Genomic DNA, 21,166 nt, shown 5'->3' with positions numbered 1-21,166 from the left:
GTGATGCTGAGACAGAATTTGGCGTGCAAGATGTTTATTAGAGATCAACACCTGTGAAAGGAAGGGGAGGAAGCAAGATTGGGCAGAGGAAAAACTGAACTGAGATGCAGGTTCTATAAAGCCCCAGCCAACCCAGTAGGGAGTTCCGGAGCAAGTATTTCCGGTCAGAGTGGCCAGGCCTTTACACCCTCCCTCAATCAGTAATGGGATGCAGGCAGCTCCCAGCAAGGGCATGACCTCAGGGGATGTGGCTCTTTACAGATGAGGTAGATTCTGAAGTTGGTGGCAGCCAGAGGCTGGCTGCTGACTACACTCCCTGGAGCTAAGTAGCAAGTCTTTCCTTGAAGGGGGACCCAGACAGTGTATCTCTGTGTCTATCCTATAGCACCGTAGCAGTGGACACCGTGGATCAAGAGGTAGCTCCTTTTCTCAGAAATTTATTCTAATCCAGGCCTCCCTCTCTCTAGGAACACGAGAAAGAAAAACTATGGGACTATTTATTGCCAATATTTAAACAAGAAAAGCCCTTGAAGTTTATCAGACCACAGGATGACTGTTCATTGTCTTAATGTTTTGGATTGAGCTGTTTGTCTAAGATCCCAGCAAATGCATCCAGCTGAGGCAGGATGCATCCCACATATAGCCACATGACTTTCCCTACTTGAAGGAAAGGTGGGGAGCAAATTGAGGCTGAAAGGAAAGGAAATGTGGTATATGAACACATTTTTTTTCCCCTAAGATGTCTTTCAATTTCATTGTTTCTAAAAACGATGGATTCGAAGCCTAGAGATTTAGAATTTTATGGGTCATCTATAGTAGTATAACAAATTACCTCAAACTCAGAGGCTTAAAATAACAAACATTTATTATCTCACAGCCTCTGGAATTGAGGAGTGGTTTGGCTTGGTGGTTCTGACTCAGGTTCTCTCATGAGGCTGCAGTCAAGCTATTGGCTGGAGCTACAGTCATCTCAAGGCTCAAGTTGACAAGGATGTGTTTTCAACATGGCTGTTGACAGGTCTCAGAAAATCTGCTTCCAAGCTCACTCATATGGTTGCTGGCAGGCCTCAGTTCCTCACCACGTGGGCTTCTCTATAACCTGCCTGAACGTCCTCATGGCAGCTAGCTTCCCTTTTCCTAGAGCTGTGTCATGACATAGCAGCTGACTTCCCTAGAGTAAGTGATTCAAGACAGAGCAAGAGAGCATGAGTGGGTACCAAAGACAAAAGCTGCAGTCTTTTTATAACCTAATTTTGGAAGTGATAGCCCATAACTTCCGCTATATTCTATTCACTAGAAGCAAGTCAGTAAATCCAGTTCACACTTAAGGAGAGGGGAATTAAGCTCCACCTCTTCAGGAGAGATGTATCAGAATCTGTAAACATATCTTTAAAACTATCAGAAAAATTAAACAGAATAGAAATGTTTAGAGTTCAGTTAGGTCTGCTTTTGCAATTGGGTAAGAAATGAATAATCCAACAAAAGCCATTAGCTATGTCCACTGCAGAAAGTGTTCTGAGTAACCCGGCTTCATTCAGCAAGCGCAAAGACTCTCCCCAGCTGGAATACTCCCCAGCAGAAATCTACGCCATGGCTACCAAACCAGGGAAGGCCATTTCTCAAATGCAAGAGCAAAGTCAAATACAGAAATGTCTTCAACGGGGCTGGCCCGGTGGCGCATCGGTCAAGTTCACATGTTCCGCTTCAGCGGCTCAGGGTTCGCCGGCCCGGATCCCGGGTGCGGACATGGTGTCGCATGTCAAGCCATGTTGTGGCAGGCGTCCCATATATAAAGTAGAGGAAGATGGGCACAGATGTTAGCTCAAGGCCAGGCTTCCTCAACCAAAAAGAGAAGGATTGGCAGCAGTTAGCTCAGGGCTAATCTTCCTCAAAAAAAAAAAAAAAAAAAGAAATGTCTTCACCCACTGCACTGTATCCTTAGAAATAACACCACCCTGAATCCTGCTCTCTTTTGGTCCTTAGGCTTCTTAATCTCCATGATAGTATACGTGGGGTTTTGCTTGTTTTTAACACTTTTTAAATTGGGGAAATTTTAAATACAGAAAAGTACAACTAAAAAAATAATCATCCATACTTCCACTTTCCAGAATTAATTTACTGTTACTATCTCAGCATAAATGTTTTAGTTTTCTGCTTTTTAAAGAAATATCCCATTTATTTATGACTATCATGGCTTCTCTATTACTTACTTACTTACTTATTTATTTATTTACATTTACTTTGTGAGGAAGATTGGCCCTGAGCTAACATCTGTTGCCAATTTTTCTCTATTTTACATGGGATGCCACCACAGTGTGGCTTGAGGAGCAGTGCTAGGTCCATGCCCGGGATCTGAACCTGCCAAAGCGGAGTAAGCAAACTTAACCACTACATTATTGGGCCAGCCCTTAAATTCTTTATTTTTATACAATTCTTGACTGCCTTCACTATTGAGAATTTTTTTTCCAAGAACACACTATACTTTCAAAACTTGCAGATTTTTACTTGATTCAGGAAATTTTATTGTATTCTATCATTTTTAATTTAAAAAATTAAAATTGAAGTTATATATGCATGTAAAGAGGTATGTAGTTTCTCAAGGCTTACAAGGAAAACTTTCAGTCCTCTGGTCCCTATCCTCTCTATTTTCTGTTCCCCAGGAGCACCTGCTTCCAATTTTTTTAGCAGATCCATTTAGTATTTATATCTATATTTCTAATAATATTCTTATATTGATATTTCTTGGGTTTTCCACTTCAGACATTACCTGTTGATTTCCCACAATGGAAGAGGAGGATTTAGCTTTCTTTCATCACTAGCCCTGCCCCCAGTACATACACCTGAACTTCCTGTACCTTCTACTTTCCCAATATAATTGTTTCTTTATTTGGGTTAGCTCAATAATCAATGTTTAAGTTACTATGACTTCAGCTTTCGGTACTATTTACTATGAAAGAGGAAGTTTATCTCACTTTACTTCCCTCATGCCTCCAACACAGTAACCCTCCTTCCCATCATTTTAAAGTAATTACGGGGCCAGCCCCATGGCTGAGTGGTTAAGTTCACGCACTCCGCTTCGGCGGCTCAGGGTTTCACCAGTTCGGATCCTGGGCGCCGACACAGCACTGCTCATTGACCATGCTGAGGCAGCATCCCACATGCCACAACTAGAAGGACCCACAACTAAAAATACACAACTATGTACCTTGGGGCTTTGGGAGAAAAAGGAAAAATAAAATCTTTAAAGTAATTATATCATGATTTTGGCTAGATTGAGTCAATGATTACATATGATTATTATGCGTATATAAACATTAGTTACAGCTGAGCCATTCAGTAATTGATAATTAATGTTTCTCCTGCACATTTTTGTTGTCTGCCTTGGTATTACTGTATTCTCATTTCTTAGTTTTCTAGATACTCAACAATAATTCAACCCCAAACTAACCACCAAGTGCTCAAAACTCCTCTCAAAATGTTGAGACACATCAAGTATTCTGTCATTTTCATCAGAAGAAACAGGATTATCTTTAAAAAATTGTTCCCAAAACTTTTTGATTTACTCCTGTCTGGTCTGGTTGCCTTCTATATTGGGTACACAGGTGTTATCCTGGAATCTCTATTCATCATCATCCTAGGGATTCTTTTTCCTAAATCCTTTGTCTTTCTTTTTCTTAGTTTATACCAGGGTTTTGGTGTTATATATCCTCTAGCAGCTTTCTGAAACAGATGCCTTGAATGCAAATGTCTGAAAAGTTCTTATTCTACTCTCACACTTGAATGATAGTTTGACTAGATACAGATTTAAGAATTTTGAAAGCATTCTTCCATTGTTTTATAGTTTCTAGTGTTGCTGTTAAGATGTTCAAAGCTATTTTAATTCCTTTATATATGATATCCCCCCTTCTCTCTGGAAGCTTGTAGGACGTTCTCTTTGTCATCAGAGTTATAACATTTCACAATGACAACCTTGGTCTATTTCTTTTCATGCATTTTGCTGGGCACTGTTTCCTTTCAGTATAGAAACTCAGCTCCTTTCATTCTGAAAAATGTTTTTGTATCATTTCACTGATGATTTCTTCCCCCTTCATTTTCTCTGTTTTCTCTTTCCGGAATTCCTAATATTCAAATATTGGATCTCCTTGGATGCTCCTTTAATTTTCTTATCATTTCTCTATTTTCCATCAATTTGTGAGGTTTTTGTTGTTGTTTTGCTGAGGAAGATTCACCTTGAGCTAACACCTGTGCCAGTCTTCCTCTGTGTTGTATGTGAGTTGCTGCCACAACATGGCCACCAACAAGTGGTATAGGTCCATGCCCTGGAACCAAACACAGGCCGCTGTGGGGGATCAGAATTGGCCACCCCAAAATGTGTCTCTTTGGCGTAAGGATTATTTTGGGCTGGTTTCTTTTAAAAACTGCAGACGTGGGAAAAGCTCTGAAAACCAAGTAGAAGTTACCCTTTGTAAAAGACATTTACATTTGTAATGGAAATCTCCACTTGTAAAGATGTTTCCCTCTCTGTACCAGGAAGAAGGCGGGATGACCTTATTTCCAGAAACTCTTATCAATGTGGAAGACAAGAATTTAATCTGCATAATAACCTTACTCTTGTTTACTGTGCTTTTCTGGTAATCTCCCATAACTGACTCCCCACACCCCTAATATCCTCCTTTGTCTTTAGCTGAAGATAGTATCTAAGGTAACAGCCTCTGGCATTTTGACGAGTTGCTCAGTTTTCCTGGGTTATTTCTTGTTATTATTCTGTCTCATGTGAATTTAATTCATAGCCCAGCCAGAGGACCCAGGGGACAGAGGATATGTCTTCCTCCCCTACACCACCAAGGCAGAGTGCACCAAACTTAACCACTAGGCCATGGGGCCAGTCCCATCAATTTGTTGTTTTATTGTGCTTTCTGAAAAATTTTTCAAAAAATTCTTTCCAACCTTTCTACTGAATTTTTCATCTTAGTATCAGTACTTTCTTGTTTTCTAAATACTTCTTTTTAAAATACAGCATTGGGGCTGGCCTCGTGGCTGAGTGGTTAAGTTCGTGTGCTCCGCTGCAGGCGGCCCAGTGTTTCGTTGGTTCTAATCCTGGGCACGGACACGGCACTGCTCATCAAGCCACGCTGAGGCAGCATCCCACCTGCCACAACTAGAACGACCCACAACGAAGAACATACAACTATGTACTGGGGGGCTTTGGGGAGAAAAAGGAAAAAATAAAATCTTTAAATATAGCATTATGAGGGCAAGCCCTGTGGCTGAGTGGTTGGGTTTGCATGCTCCGCTTTGGCGGCCTGGGGTTTCGCCGGTTCAGATCCTGGGCACGGACATGGCACCGCTTGTCAGGCCATGCTGAGGTGGTGTCCCACGTAGCACAACCAGAGGCACTCACAACTAGAATATACCACTACATACTGGGGAGCTTTCGGGAGAAGAAGAAAAAAAAATAGCATTATGCTTTTGGATTCATGAATGCAATATTCTCTCATCTCTCAACGAAGGCAAGGATTTTGGTGTGTTTTGTTCACTGCTGTATCTCTAGCTCCTAGAATGGTGGCACTCAGATACTCAAATATTAATAATAAGTCTGAGTAATGTAACCTTTTTTGAAGTTTTCTTCTGTCTGCATAATCTGTTTCTTTCAAGCTGATTTTTTTTGGTTAATTTGCTGTTGTTTTTCTGTTTATTTGTTCTGGCCTCTGATGAGGATTTTTAGGCTGCTTAATTTTAAAACGGTTTATGATGAGGATTTTTAGGCTGGTTACTTTTAAAACTGCAGATGAGAAGCAGGCTCCGAGGACTGGAATTTTGCTTGCCCTTTTGAGACATTTGCGTTTGTGAAGGAAGGGGGGATGACCTTGTAGGGACCTGAAATTGGCCACCCCAGGATATGTCTCTTTGGTATCGGGATTGTTTGGGGCTGATTGCTTTTGATGGGCTGGGACAGGGAAGGAGGCTCTGGGGAATGGAACTTGCCCTTGTTGGGACACATTTACACTTGTAAGGTAAATCTCTACCTGTAAAACGTGCCTCCCTCTCTGTACCAGGAAGAAGAGGAGAGATGACCTTATCCCTAGAAACTCTTAATGGGGAAGGCAAGAACTTAAGTTGGTTGCTGTCTGGCAATCTCATGTAACTGGTTTAGGGTGGTGGCGTCTAACCTTTCTAACCTTTACTTAATCCGATTTGATTCTTGTCTAAAAGTCATGGGATCACCCAATGACCAGACCCCACCTGCACTGATACCATTTTAACTTTTTTTCATGTTCTTTCCTTTGTCTTCGTAAAGAGATGACTCACATACCTATGCCTTAAATTTAGCCCTAACCCTCAACTCGGGGCAGCAGCAGGAGCTCTGACTGCCCGTGGGTCTTGTCCCCACGCACCAGCTCTGCCTGCCCATGGGTCCTGTCCCCATGCTATTCCACAGTATTCTCTAAATAAAAGAGCACTCCTGCCAGATCTTGAGAGTCTAAGAAATCTTTCTTTCGACTCCTCGGCTCACCGACCCCGCATCAGCCTCTAGATCTGGTAATCCTTGTTTTTTTCCAACTTTAAGAGTGACTGGGAGCACTGAACATGTGGTGTGCTTTGTCAACTTTGAAATTCAATATAGGATGGCCAAAGGGGTGGGTTATCTGTCAGGAACTCCCTGATGACTGTATCATTAGGTCTTTCCTCTTGGACTGTCTCTAATGTCCTTGCTACACAGGTGCAAGCCTGGCTGCTACTATTTTAGGAACTTAGTGGGAGAGGAAGCTGAGGACCTTAGAACATGGATTCGCTTAATCCCCATTTTCTGTATGGTACCTCCAACCTCATCTATGCCTGGTGCGCCAATCCAGAAATCTTCTATTTTACCCTCTTCTGAGAATAAATCTCCAGTCTCTTGTTACAGTGGTTAGGTTTAAGGGAGAGATTCTGAGGACCTAACTACGTTTTGGACAAACTTTCAAGTAATCTTATTTTTATCCTCACTTCTAGATGCACCTGGTGCTGCAGAATCTTGACTCTTTGAAGAGTTTTGTAGTGCAAATGAGTTTGCATCTCAGCTTTCTTCACTTCTGGCTTAGCATTCAGCTTTCTCAGGTATGCTAAATTGTCCTGCTTCCAAACTTTTGTTGTTGCTGTTTCCTTTTTCATTTTCTTTAGCCTTCTAGATTTACACTTTTCTAAAATCCCTTTACTGTAGTTTTAGTGGGTTTCAGAAATCATCATATTTACCCAGTCCTTATATCTTTATATTAAAATCCTTAAACGAAATTACCTTACCAAGAAGTCCTGATATCTTTGAATACATCTTTTGGTTACAGGTTCAGTTTTCTATTTCAGAGACATTAAGTATACTGAATCATCTCTGTCTTTTATTTTTATTAAATTCTAATTTTTAACTATTTTCTTTTTCATCTAAATCACTGAATATCACAAACCTTTCCTCTATGTCAATAATTTGATTTTCAGTGGTGTCTACTCTGTTCTTCGTTCTTTTAAAATTTATTAATTAATTCTGTAATTAAGTAATTTGGTCTTCAATCTATTTCCTTAGTTCTATAATATCATATTTTATCTCATTTTGTTGTTCTTTCATCCCATCACTGAACTCTTATTCATTAAATTCACATTATAATGAGTTGTTTTATAGTTGTAGAGTTGTTGTATAGTTGTAAGGGACTTATAACTTACTATTCATTGAGTTACATTTTTTTGGGGACGGGGTTTTTGTCTTTTGCAGGGCATTTTCTTGCTTTCATTTTGTGTGCTATATGTTTGAACAGTTGACATGGGGATTCTTTTAATCTTCTTCATGCTTGTTTTGACTTAGATGAATTCCTGTCTCTCATCCTCCTGTATCTGAGACCAGCTACCATGTGGGTGCTGGTTATTCTGTATTCTATGTACTGTTCTACGGCGTCAGGGAATGATGTGATTGTGAGGGATGGAAGGGGTATAGGAAATACAGCTAAGGTACTGTAGAGTCTTTGATAGACTATTTCTCCTTCCTGAGATTCTGTTAAATATTCTTGTTTCATTCCACATCATGAAGGAGTTGCCTATGTGTAGCCATTAAGAAGGCTACTACCAAAATAGAAAATAACAAGTGTGGGTAAGGATGTGGAAAAACTGGAACCCTTGTACACTGTTGGTGGGATTGTAAAATGTGCAACCACAAGAGAAAACAGTATGGACGTTCCTTAAATAATTAAAAATAGAACTATCATGTGATCCAGCAATCCCACTTTTGGGTATATATCCAGAAGAACTCAAAGCAGGATCTCAAAGGAATACTTGCACACTCACGTTCACTGCAGCATTTTCCACAACAGCCAAGAGGTAGAAGCAACCCAAATGTCCATTGACAGACGAACAGACAAAAAAACGTGATATATACACACAATGGAATATTATGCAGCCTCAAAAGGGAAGGAAACTCCGACACATGCTGCAACACGGATGAAACTTGAGGACACTATACTAAGTGAAATAAGCCAGTGACAAAAGATAAATTCTGTATGATTCCACTTAGATGAGATATCTAAAGTAGCCAAATTCAGAGAAACAGAAAGTCAAATGGTGGTTACCAAGGGCTGTGGATAGGGGACAAAGGAGAGGTGCTGTTTAATGGATACAGAGCTTCAGATTTGCAAGATGAAGAAGTTCTGGAGATCTGTTTCACAACAATGTGAATATACCTAACACTACTGACCTGTACACTTAAAAATGGTTAAGATAGTAAATTTTATGTTGTATGTTTACCACAATTTAAAAAAAAGGAAGTTCTATAACACTGGCAGAAAGACAATTCTCCCCACAGCTGCTTTGTCTCACTCCTATGCAGAATTTGACTCTACCTTGGCAAGAAAAGACATGGGGAAAAACTAAGCTCGTGCGGTAAAGAAAAGCCTTCATCCTCTCTCATGGGGAAACAGTCACATATTTTTGTCAGTTTCACACAGTATAATCTAGTTTTCATCTTCTCTTTCCCATCCACTGGGTGGTTTTATTTTGTTTTAAGACAGGAGAATTGCCAAAACCCCCCAAAACCCTAGGGCTTACTTCTGCAGGATGGATCCCTTAATGACCAGCTCTTCATCCAAGTCTGCTTCATTAGCCATGAAGAGCAGCCTCTTTCCCGTGCTGTCCACTCCAATGAAGTCACGCTGCTCCACTGAATCATACAAAAGAAGGAAAATCAAATAGAGCCAGTTGCCTCGCTTGCATGACTAAGTCAGGGGATAGGGCACCTGCTCACATTGCTCTTGGAACCAAATACAGGATTGAGTGTTATGTAGTACGTACTCACCATAATGTTTACAACATGGGCAGTCAAAATGTTTTGTATTGCTTTAAAGGATACCATTAGGTTAACTGGTGAAGTTTGAATAAGGTCTGTAGATTAAAGTATTGTACCAATGTAATTTCCTATTTTGAGACTGCCCTTTTGGGCAAGAGGGTGGCGGGGGGAAGATACACATTGATATATTTAAAGGTAAAGGGAATCACATCTGCAATTTATTCTCAAACAGCTCAGAAAAATAATAAGTATATATATAATATATTGCATATACATATTATATATTGAACATATATGAGAGAATGAGAGAGAATGACAGAGCAAATGTTAACATATGGGGAATCTGGGTAAAGGATATATGAGTGTTTTGTACTATTTTGGTAACCATTTTGTAAATGTCAAATTATTTTAAAAATAAAAAGTTACAGAGGTGATGAATATGTCAATTAGTTTGGTTGTGGTAATCATTTCACATTGTCTACATATATTAAAACATCACACTGTACACCTTAAATATATATAATTTATTTGTCAAAAATAAATAAACAAAAATTAAAAATAAAAAGTTAAAAACAAAAAGAGGGGCAGTTGAGATACTACTGCTTAGCCAGCTAAGTGGATAAACTACAAGCTACGCATGGCACAGAAATTTCCTAAGTACAAGGAATTCTTTCTCTGCAAATAATAACCTAGGTCTACTCACTGTGAAAATGGGAATAACATAATTTACGGACATTCACATTTAACCAACATTAACTATATGTTTACTATGCACTAGATTTTATGCTGTGTATGGGAACATTCAAAGAAAATAAGTGGCATTTTTACTAGATATGGAGAGTTCTCTGACAGATAATGGTCTTACAAGCTGCCATATTATTGCTGTTTTCTGTGTTATATTTCTTTCCCCCAACCAGATTATAAACTTTTCAAAGGCAGGCTTATGATCCTTTTGTCTCCCATAACATCTAGTATAGTGTTGCACACAATAAGATTTGCTACTAACATCTGTAATGTATCTATCTAAGCTTTTTCACATGGAGGCAGGATAGCATAGTGATTGAGAGCCTCTGACACTATACCACCTGGGTATGAATTCCACTTACTAACTGTCTGCCTTTGAGCAAAATACTAAACCTCTCTGTTTCTCAGTTTCATCTGTAAAAAATGGAGATAATAACAGTGCCTACCTCACAGGCTTGTTATGAGGACTAAATGAGTTAATATTTGTAAAGCTCTTATAATAGTGCTATTAACTAAAATAGTGCTATTAAATGTTCAAATTTAAAAAAGTAAACAAAATACATGCTCTCATTTGATCCTTACAACAACCAAACAAAGCAACGATTTAATACTTCTTTGAAAAGGAGAAACTGCAGGTTGAGCGCTAGGAAAAATGAAATCTCTAAAGATGAATTTCTCTGTCTCCTACTGACAGACAACGGCTTCGATGTAACTGAACATGCTTCACTGTTGGCTGCTGCTGCTGCTTGTATACCTACAACCAAACGTATTACTCAAGTGTATAATGTGTTTAGCTCAGGGGCTTGAAAGCACATCCTTCAGATGGCCTCTGGTCATCTTATCATAAGCAGTGTTTGAATCTGAAGAGGTAGAAGCTATCATAAAAAGTTACATGTTGTTTTTTTCAATAACCAAGACTAGTGAACTCCAAAGAAGGAAGGGTACATAATATCAATTTACCCTTAATAAAACCAAAGTAAGTTTTACAGAGAATTTCAAATGCCACACAGCAGCTTTGACATATATCAACTCATCTATTACATGGAAACTTGAGAACATAACAAAGTCTGCAAAGGCCTGACTATGAGCCAACATTTTAAAAAGAAACACAGAGATGTTATTTTTGGATATAATTTGGAGTGCTTACCCTATCCAAGTCCTTAGGCCCACAAAAACCTTGAATTACAAATGTCCTGGGAGCAATAATTTCCAAAAGGCAATTTTTAAGCTATGTTGCACTTTAGTTACATTCCCCTCACTCTCAGGCCGCCCTCCTTGTATTTGCTTCTTTGTAGCTACCATAGTAACTGGGACCGCAGAATATGATACAAATTATAGAAACTTGGAAAGGTTTCTTTCTGTTCTGCTTTAACAAAGTGAATTCTGCTGTGGGAGCAGAACAGGTAACATTAGAATGTCCATCCTAAAAGAAAGGTTCCACAAATAAGGTTAAGAAAGCAGTTGAAACTATGAACTTTCATTTAAAAAAAAATTCTGTCATAATCAACTATCTACATTTTTTCCTAGTTATATTCTACTTCTCTGCCTGACCCTTCTGTCTCTTCTACAGCCATTTACTTATCCATTCATTCATTCAACTGATACATATATTTGTGTACCTCCCTGTGACAGGTATTATGTTTGGAGTCTGGAATTCCAACTCATAATTTTATGAGGCCAGCATGATCCTGATGCCAAAACCAGACAAAGATATTATGAGAAAGGAAAATTACAGTCATACTCATTTATTATATAAATACAAGGATCCTTAATAAAATATCAGCAAATCAAAACTAACAGTACATATAGCAGATTTAAAAGCATTACAAATTTGCTGCAGCTCCTCCTGTCAAGAGGTAAGGTGTAGAATGTAAAATGGCACAGTCATTGTGGAAAACAGTACGGTGGTTTTAATTAAAAAATTAAAAACAATTACCATATGATCCAGCAACCCCACTTCTAGGTATACACTCAAAAGAATTGAAAGCAGGGTCTTGAAGAGATATCTGTATACACATGTTCATAGCAGGATTATTCATAACAGTTAAAATGTGGAAGCAACTCAAGTCCACTGGAAGACTAATGGATAAGCAAAATGTAGTATATACATACAAGAGATTATTATTCAGCTTTAAAAAGACAGGATATTCTGTAATATGCCACAACATAGATAAAAGTAAAAAGTCATATGATTACTGGAAGGGATGCAGAAAAAATGTTTGATAAAACTAATATACTTATTATAAAAAAAGTCCACCAATTAGGCCTGGAAGAGACTTCATCAACCTCATAACAAGTATGTACAAAAACCTGTAGTAAACATTATTTTAAATGAGAGATGTTGAAAATATTCCTTTTAAAAACAGGAATGAGAAAAGAGTGCTAATTACTATTACTATACGCATATATATGTGTGTGTATATATATATATACATATATATATACATACATGCATTAGAAGTCCTGGCCAGCACAATGAGGCAAGAAAAAGAAATTAGAAACATAAAGGCTAGAAAGATGGAAACACAAAACTGTATTTGCAGAATGTTTGAATGTTTACAGAAAAACTCCCAAAGAATCTACAGATAAGTTGTTAGAAATAATAGGAGAGTTTGGCAAGGTAGCTGAACCTAAGATTTACATACAAAAGTCAAGCGTATTTCTATATATCAACAAATAAATTAGAAAACACAATTAAAAAGAAGATACCAATTGCAACAGTATCAGAAAACATCAAGTACCTAGAACTAAATGAAACTAGAGTGTGAGACATCTCTCAGAAAACACTACAAAACTTCATTAAGAGACATTAAAGAAGGCCTAACTAAATGTAAAGATGTACCGTATTAATGGATAGAAAGACTTAATAAGGGGCCGGCCACATGGCCAAGTGGTTAAGTTTGTGCGCTCTGCTTCAGCGGCCCAGGGTTTCACCAGTTTGGATCCCGGGCATAGACATGGCACTGCTAATCTGGCCATGCTGAGGTGGCGTCCCACATAGCACAACCAGAAGGACCTGAAACTGGAATATGCAACTATGTAATGGGGGTCTTTGGGGAGAAGAAGAAGAAAAAAAATCTTGTTTTCTAAAAAAAGAAGACTTAATAATGTAAAAGTTAATTCTTTACAAAATGGTCTATAGATTGAATGCAATTCCAATAAAAATTTTAACACGTATTCATGAAACTTGATAAGTTGATTCTAAGAATGCACATGGAAGAGTACAGGGCCAAAAATAGCCAGGACACTTCTGAAAAAGAAGAGCAAGGAGAAGAGACTTGCCCTATCTGATACTGGGACTTATAATAAATCTATACTAATTATGATTTAATTTTAATACTGTCACAGGAATAGACAAATTGACCAATGGAATAAAACAGAACCCAGAAACAGACTCAAGCATGTATGAAACTTGAGAACATGGTAGAGTTGACATGGCAGATCGGTGAAGACAGGAGGGCCTATTTAATAATTGGAGCTAGGAAAAAGGGTCATCCACAGGAGAAAAAAAGATTAAACTGGATGTCGACCTCACACCATGCACAAAACACAATCCTAACTGCATCAAGGAATTATGTCTCAAGTATACAACTTTAAAATTCTTAATGGAAAAAATATGTTAATATTGTTAAGAATTTGCAGTAGGAAAGGAGTTCTTTAACAAGACACAAAAAGTACTTTTAAATTTTTGGTAAATTCAGAACTTTTGTTCATCAGAAGATGTCTTAAAGAAAGTGAGAAAAGAGATTTGCCTATGGTTGCCATAACATGTATATCTTGAATTACAATTCTTTTGGCTAATCCCAAATAAACTTGTTTTGAGGGTAAAAGAAAAAAAAGAAAGTGAGAAAACAAGTTTTCCGGTTTTACATTGGGAAAATATATTTGGAGCACATCCAACTGACAAAGGATTGGTATACAAATCAGTAAGAAAAACGCAAATAATCTCAGTGAAAAACTAGGCAAAATATATAAAAGGGCATTTCACAGAAAAGAAAATAAACATGACCAGTGAACAAACAGCAACACTCGAACTCACTAGAGGAAAGAAATGTAGAGAAAGATCACAATGAGGTAAGATACCATTTCACTCCTGCTCAATTGACACAGAGTCTGGCAATACCAAGTGCTAGAGAGTAAATGGAGCAATGAATTCTTTTAAATTGCTGCTAGCTGGGGAAACAGATAGTTACTTTGGAAAAGAGTAAAACAGTTTAACGTTATCCTCAAAATTGAATATTCATATATCCTACAACCCAGCAATTCTACTAAGAAACTCTTGCAGATGCCCATTAAGCAACAAGTACATGAATGTTCATAGCAAAAAACTGGAATCAATCTAAATCCCCATTGCTTGAAAAGAATAAATAAACTGTAGTGTATTTATACAGTGGAATTTTGTATAGCACTCAAAATGAAGAAACTATATCTGCACATAACAATAAAGATGAACCTTGGTAATATAATACTGAATAAAAAGTATGTCCCAGAAGATTATATACATCATACTATCCTCCTTTTAAATAAAATTAACAGCAATTAAAATCTATACATATGTTTTTAGGGATACACAAAGCTGAGATACAACTATATGAAAAAGAAAGCGAAAAAAAAGATAAGTACGAGTCAGCAAGGTAGTTACCTTAGCTAAGGACAATAGTGAGTTGGGAGAAGGGAAGAGCACATTGGTAGAAGTTACTTTAAAGTTTGAGTCAGGCAGTGGGTTAGAAAAATGGAATTAATTTGAGAAAATTTTTTCAGAATTAAAGACTTGAATTTTCAGATTGAAAGGCCCATTAGCATGCAAGACGGGATGATGCTAGATCATACTGAGGCATATGAACGTGAAATTTTAGAACTTTGGAAACAAAAAGAGCCTATAAGCTTCTGGAAAGAGAAAAAAAAAGGTTTCTTACAAAGAATCAAGAATCAATGGTGTTAGACTTCACGGGAAAGCTAGAAGACAGTGAAATAATACCTTCAAATTTTTGAGGGGACATGATTTCCAAGAGAAGTTTATACCTAGCTAAAATATCAAACAAGTATAAGAGCAGAATAAAGACATGCAAAAGCTCAAAAAACCTATTTTTCACAAACCCCATCTCAGAAGGCTACCACAGGATGTGGACCACACACACAAAAATGTGGATATGGGGCCAGCCCGGTGGTGCAGCGGTTAAGTGCACACTTTCCACTTTGGCGGCCCGGGGTCCACTGGTTCGGATGCTGGGTGCGGACCTATGCATTGCTTGCCAAGCCATGCTGTGGCAGGCGTCCCACATCTAAAGTAGAGGAAGATGGGCATGGATGTTAGCTCAGGGCCAGTCTTCCTCAGCAAATAATTATAATAATAATAAAAAAATGTGGATATAAACTAAGAAAGAGAAAAATATGAGATTCAAGATATGAGAGTGAGGGGTGAACATAAAAGGACATCTACAGCACAGCAACTAATCCAGAAAAGTTCTAGGAGAGATATCTTCAAGAATTTGAAATTGAGGGAACACCTAACGTGTGCAAAAGTAATGAGAGGAAAGTCACACAACTGGGGGTAAGGTTGAATTATGGAAAAATACATAGAAAACTAAGCAATGAAAAAAACAAGAAAATTAATTTTTAGGAAAATACAAGGAAGAAAGAGAAAAGTAATCATATACTATAAGGTTCAGCTGTGAATATCATTTATAGTTGTAATAATGTAAATATTAAATATTCAGTTCATCAACACTACAATATAAATAACTATATTAGGAAGCTGAGGAGACTGAAAGTTTGTGTGTGTGTTGGAGGCAAAGGATATAGTAAAATAGAACTAAATCTTTAAGTTTCATAGTACGAAGCAAACAGAGAAATCAAGACAGCAAACAAAAGCTAAAAATATCAAGACATAGCAAACAAAAGCATGTCACTTGGAGATATGGAATTAAATGTGAAAAAAATTAGCTAAAAATGTTGAAAGTGGCTGGCTCTGACTGAAGTGAGCATAAACAGGGTAGGGGGTTGCTATTTATCATAATCTATCTTGGATAATTATATCACTCTTTAAATTATGGGCATATAAAACCTTGATTAAAATAAAAACTAAATTCAAAAAAGAAAGAAAAAGAAAGCCCAGGCTATGGAGTCAGAAGGCATGGGTTCAAGTTCTGATTCTACCACTTACCACTGATGTGATCTTGAGCAACTATTCACAAAGTACTAGAAGGCCATAAATGGATATAAAAACTTGGTAAATAAAACCACCTAGCTCCATTCATTAGATTTTAGCTTGAGAGCAAATCCTGATTACCTTCGTTTCTCACATAGGGCTTGGAATAGATTTTATATATAGTTTATCCTAAATTCCACATCTACATCAAAATTTAATGCATTTGTAAGTCAAGGATCTGATTTCATACCAACTACCCTCTCTGCACATGAGTAAATTGCTCAGCTCCTTCTTTTCAAACATCCTGCCTTTACATACATTTCCCCGTAACTGAGACATTAAATTGCCCCCTGTATTTTGCACATGCTCCTATATTGTATTTATCATACTGTGACTTATGAATTCTAGTATATTTGAACTTACTTCTGTATACTGTTTTCTCAATCAGAAGTATTTTAATTTTCAGACTGCAAGGATTTCAGGTCATTTCCATTGGATATAATTAGGAAAAAAAGGGATTGGGGGAGAAAATGGGGACTGAGAAGAGAATTTAGATAAAGCAGAAGCCCAAGCAGGAATGGGATTCTTTTTTTTTTTTTTTTTTTTTTGCAGTACAGCTTTGAGAAAAATAAAAGAAATGGAAGCAAAAGAAATATAAGCTCAGAACTGCCTGCCGACATTTGTTAGTGTAGAGGGAGCTAAGCTGATTGAGAGGTGACAACCAAGTGACAGCTTTCACTGTGTGATTCTGAAGCACAGTGACATATACTGACTCTAGTCTGGACTCAGGCTATATACTCTAAGAGCTGGGGAGGAGTTTGAGAAATACTACAGTGAACTGGCTGGGTTAAATAACAGCTTCCTAGAACTTTTTCCATTTTTAAATATCCCAAGAGACAAAGTGGAGCTGCAGAGATAACAGTCAATAATTTGTCCAGAAAAAGAGTCCCTTACTCAATAAACATGTCGTCTCCAATAAAACAAAACAAGCACAGCTTAGCTAAGCTTCTGGGTCCTTCTCACACCTCCAAGTCATCCAATTTTTTCTGAGAAGTTGATACCGAAAAAAGGCTGGAAAGCAGGCCTGTTTGAATCACCAGAAAAAGTTATGTGTTGTCCTTCAAAGAAGTTTATCTAGACATTTAGGCTGCCACTTGTAGTTTCCCTTTAGACTTACATGCTATTATGCAAACAAAAACATTTTGATATTTTGTGGTCTTTAAAGCATTGCCATTTTACATAAAATATGAAGTTTTCCGTTTAAATATGCACTGTAGAATGCTTACAAAGTTATTAAATGTGATTTCTTAGGCTACAGGACCAAATTACTTCCCATAGGAATATTTCTAAAAATGTGAAAATGGTGATATTAACAGCAATTACAATTTATTAAGCAACTACTATGTTTCAAGCAGTAGACTGCATGCTTTTACAGACATCTCATTTCATTCTCACAAAAAATTCTGAAAGGATTCAGTCTCATTTTATAGCTAAAGAAAATGAAGTCCAGGACCATTAGATAATTTGCCCAGGATCATACAGTTTTTGCCTGGGGAAGAGGGGACTGCTGGCTGTTTTGGCACATAATAGCAGCCAAGAGGCAGACTAAATATATAAACTGAGAAATTTGGGATTCTTTTAAAAAATGCTTATCACTGAAATGCATAGCATTTCATTGGAGGAATCTAAAACTCAGTTATTTAGGTGAAGTATAACCTTCAAATATAACAAAATATAGATATTGAGGAGTTCAAAAAGTCATGTTAAGAATGAAAATTCTTTCTAAAACACAAATCTAATTACACCATTCTCTTGTTTAAAATTCCTCAATGACTCCCCACTGTTTCGGAGAGAAAGTTCAGACTCTTTAGTCTGATCCCTGTATCCTCTTCAGTCCCATTTCCTGCTTCCCTGACCTCGAAACTCACACTCCAGCTATAAAGCAAGTTACCCCTCCGCATCATACTTTCCCAAAGAAGATAGGAGAGCCAGCTTAAAGGAACTTCCACTGGCCATGTTGTGACAATTTAAGTATCAAAACTTTTTAAATGGATAGGTAGATAGATACTAGTTAATTTAAAATAAAATTGTGAAAAGGTATGCATTTATAATGACACTTAAGAGATAAAAGTTAATATGAAATGTATTAAACAGTTCTAATACCAAGAAGAGTAACTATAATAGGGTATTTGATTTTTTTAAATTGTTATAAGTAAAGCAGTATGGAAAAAAGAAATAAAAACATTCATATTTATAAAATCGACATCTGTTTATAAAGTCTGGATATACAGTTGTTTCTATCTGTGTAGGTAGAAAAGGCTGAATACAGGGAACTGCGAGTAGGCAAACTAAACCTCACAAAAGTAGAAACCATATCAAGAACAAAAGGACTGATTGACATGAGGATCATACATAGTAACAAGGTAGAAAGAGGATTCAACAATTAATCTGCACCAGTGATCACTTGAACACAAAAAGCAACTAGAAAGAAGTTTCAATGCTATAATCCAAAATTGTAAGTTAACCAAATGCTCTACAGAAGAGAGCTAAAAACACAAACTAGATTACTCAAATCCCAGGAATGAAAGCTCTAGGTGGCTCTATTAATAATAATAAGATACTAATAAGCCATACATAGCTTCTGATAATTGTAACAAATTACATCAATATATAATGACAGGACAATGGGTTATATAATACTGGCTAAGTAAAACTTAATGAACACATCATTTCAGGAAAAATTAAAACCTATATAAAAAATGTGATCTTATAAAGCTTTTTGGCCATAAGTTTAGTTATCAAAAGAAGCCTAGTCAGGAGGTGGTGGTGGCATCTGGCTGCAGCCCTGCACGTGTGCAAATATCCCTGGGGAGGCAGAGGTGGCCGGCAGCAGCCCCATGTGCACATGCGCATGCATCAACACCTGAGGGGAAGTGGTAATAGCGCGGCAGTGGTCCCATCCCATGACAGTTGGTGGAGCAGCAGCAGAGGCAGCAGTCCGACCTATACAACTCCCTTCAGACAGGATGGGAGCACCTGGTCCCCAGTAGAGGCACCCTCAATACCAACTCCATCAGCAGGGGGGCTGCATACAAGTCTCCAGGTCCCTGAGCCCCGACTAGTGACAGCGACACTCACGAAGCCAGCACTCATGGCAGTGGCATAACAAGCATCCCCAGACAACTAGGGAACAGCAACACAGGTGGTGCATGAGACAATGGCATCTGAGCCTGCGGAGAGCCAAGAACATGAGACCAAGGCAACCAAAGCTGTACCCAAATAAAAGGTGATTACTACCCCAAATGTGCTGGCAGAGGATCAACTCACCAAATACCATGAAGAACTACAGTAACACGGCAGAACAGAAGGAAAATGACCACTCTCTAGAAACCAAATCTGAAGTCACAGAAACTTACAATCTGACGGAGAATTCAAAATAGCAGTCATAAGGAAACTCAATGGGTTACAAGAAAACTCAGAAAGATGGTTCAATAAGCTCAGGAAGAAAATTAATGACAGAAGGAATACCTCACCAAAGAGACTGAAGCTTAAAAAAAAAGCCAAATAGAAATTCTGGAGAGGAAGAACACAATCAGTGAGATAAAAAATAATGTAGAAAGCACAAAAAATACAGCAGACCTTATGGAGGAGAGGATTAGTGACCTAGAAGATGAAAATATAGAAATGATTCAGGTGAAGAGGAGAAAGAACTAAGAAACTACTTTTCAAAAAAGTAGCAGTCAGGGAATTGGTAACTCAGGTTTGAAATACTCTGGAGAAAGCAATCAGGAATTATGCCTTATCAAAAACTGACAACAGGTCAATAAACCAATTTCTGTAACCTTGGCTGGACTAGAGTATTATTCCTTTTCTTTTTGGTCTGGTAAGATTACTATAACTCTCTGAAGATTAAAAAAAATTAAATAACCTACTACTAGAATCCTAGGAAAACATCAAGACAAATATGTTGTAATCCTAAGAAAACAAAGCATGGTTAACAACTATCTCGTTTATTGGTTATTTAGGATGATTGGAGTACTCAGAAGAATCAATCATACTAAATTTGTAATAATTTTAATTGCTTAAATGTATCTAATTAAATCTGTAATCAAGGTTTAAATACTTTCAAAAGAACTGATTTTAAATTAGATTTTTTTGTTTCTTAGATAAATTGCATTCAATTTTTTGAGCCTTAAATACAATACAAACAGTTCAGATGCTCCTCTCTGCATACAAAAAGCCTATTGGATATTACAGAACCTAATCAATAGTTACAAGCCTCTTCAAGACAGGGACTGTGTCTTATTTGACTTTATGTCATCAACCCCTAGCATGGTACCTACAGTGCAGTAGGTTCTCAATAAATGTTTCTTAAGTAAAAGCATGAATGACAAAATAAAAATTATAAAAACCCAACAAACAAATAAATCAAACTCCAGTTTCCTTACCTGCTTTTTTTTTTCCCTTTTGACCTGGAACTGGTTCTAAGCTATCTTGGCCTTTTCTCATTAACATGGCAAGTGATGCATCATGAGCTCTGAAAAGGTCCACAACCTCATGTAAGGCAACATCTGTTATCAGATCACAGCTCAGGACCAGTACATCTGTCTGTCACATGGAGAAAGGGAAAGTCAATTATCACAAAAAAACAATGGATCACACAAATCATCACAGGATAAACTTACAATGGCTTAGAAGCAACACAAACTGGACACTTGTTTTCAAACCTTTTTCACAGCAGCAGAGCAAGTAAAATAAATGGGGTTATTCTAATTGAACTGTGCTGGAGGAGAGCCTGAACTATCGACCTCCCTTTTGTGTGTGCCTTACTGCTACCATCCCTGAGTCACCTCTGGAATCCTGGGCACTAAGGAACGGAGCCTGAAAACCACCACATTGTCTATTTCCATGACTATGGAATTAATGATCTTAAATTTATACATCCCTTTACAGCTTAAAAAGCATTTTCACAT

At 37.5% G+C, this 21,166-nt stretch overlaps 1 protein-coding gene across 2 annotated transcripts in view; it reads right to left on the bottom strand.

Moving 5' to 3' along the window:
* The window catches only part of EIF2B3 (eukaryotic translation initiation factor 2B subunit gamma), a 128,530-nt gene that overhangs the window by 64,528 nt on the left and 42,836 nt on the right, over nt 1-21,166 (bottom strand). For both annotated transcript variants that reach the window (XM_008516009.2, XM_070609820.1), the window contains exons 4-5: nt 20,642-20,801; nt 9,064-9,175 (exon numbers count right to left, since the gene is read on the bottom strand). In XM_008516009.2, coding sequence (XP_008514231.1) covers nt 9,064-9,175; nt 20,642-20,801 — 272 coding nt within the window. The remainder of the gene's footprint in view (nt 1-9,063; nt 9,176-20,641; nt 20,802-21,166) is intronic.

The sequence above is a fragment of the Equus przewalskii genome, chromosome 2 (genome assembly GCF_037783145.1).
Source record: "Equus przewalskii isolate Varuska chromosome 2, EquPr2, whole genome shotgun sequence".
NCBI lineage: Eukaryota > Metazoa > Chordata > Mammalia > Perissodactyla > Equidae > Equus > Equus przewalskii.
The sequence above is the reverse complement of the archived record's forward strand: the minus strand, read 5'-3'. Positions and strand labels throughout refer to the sequence as shown.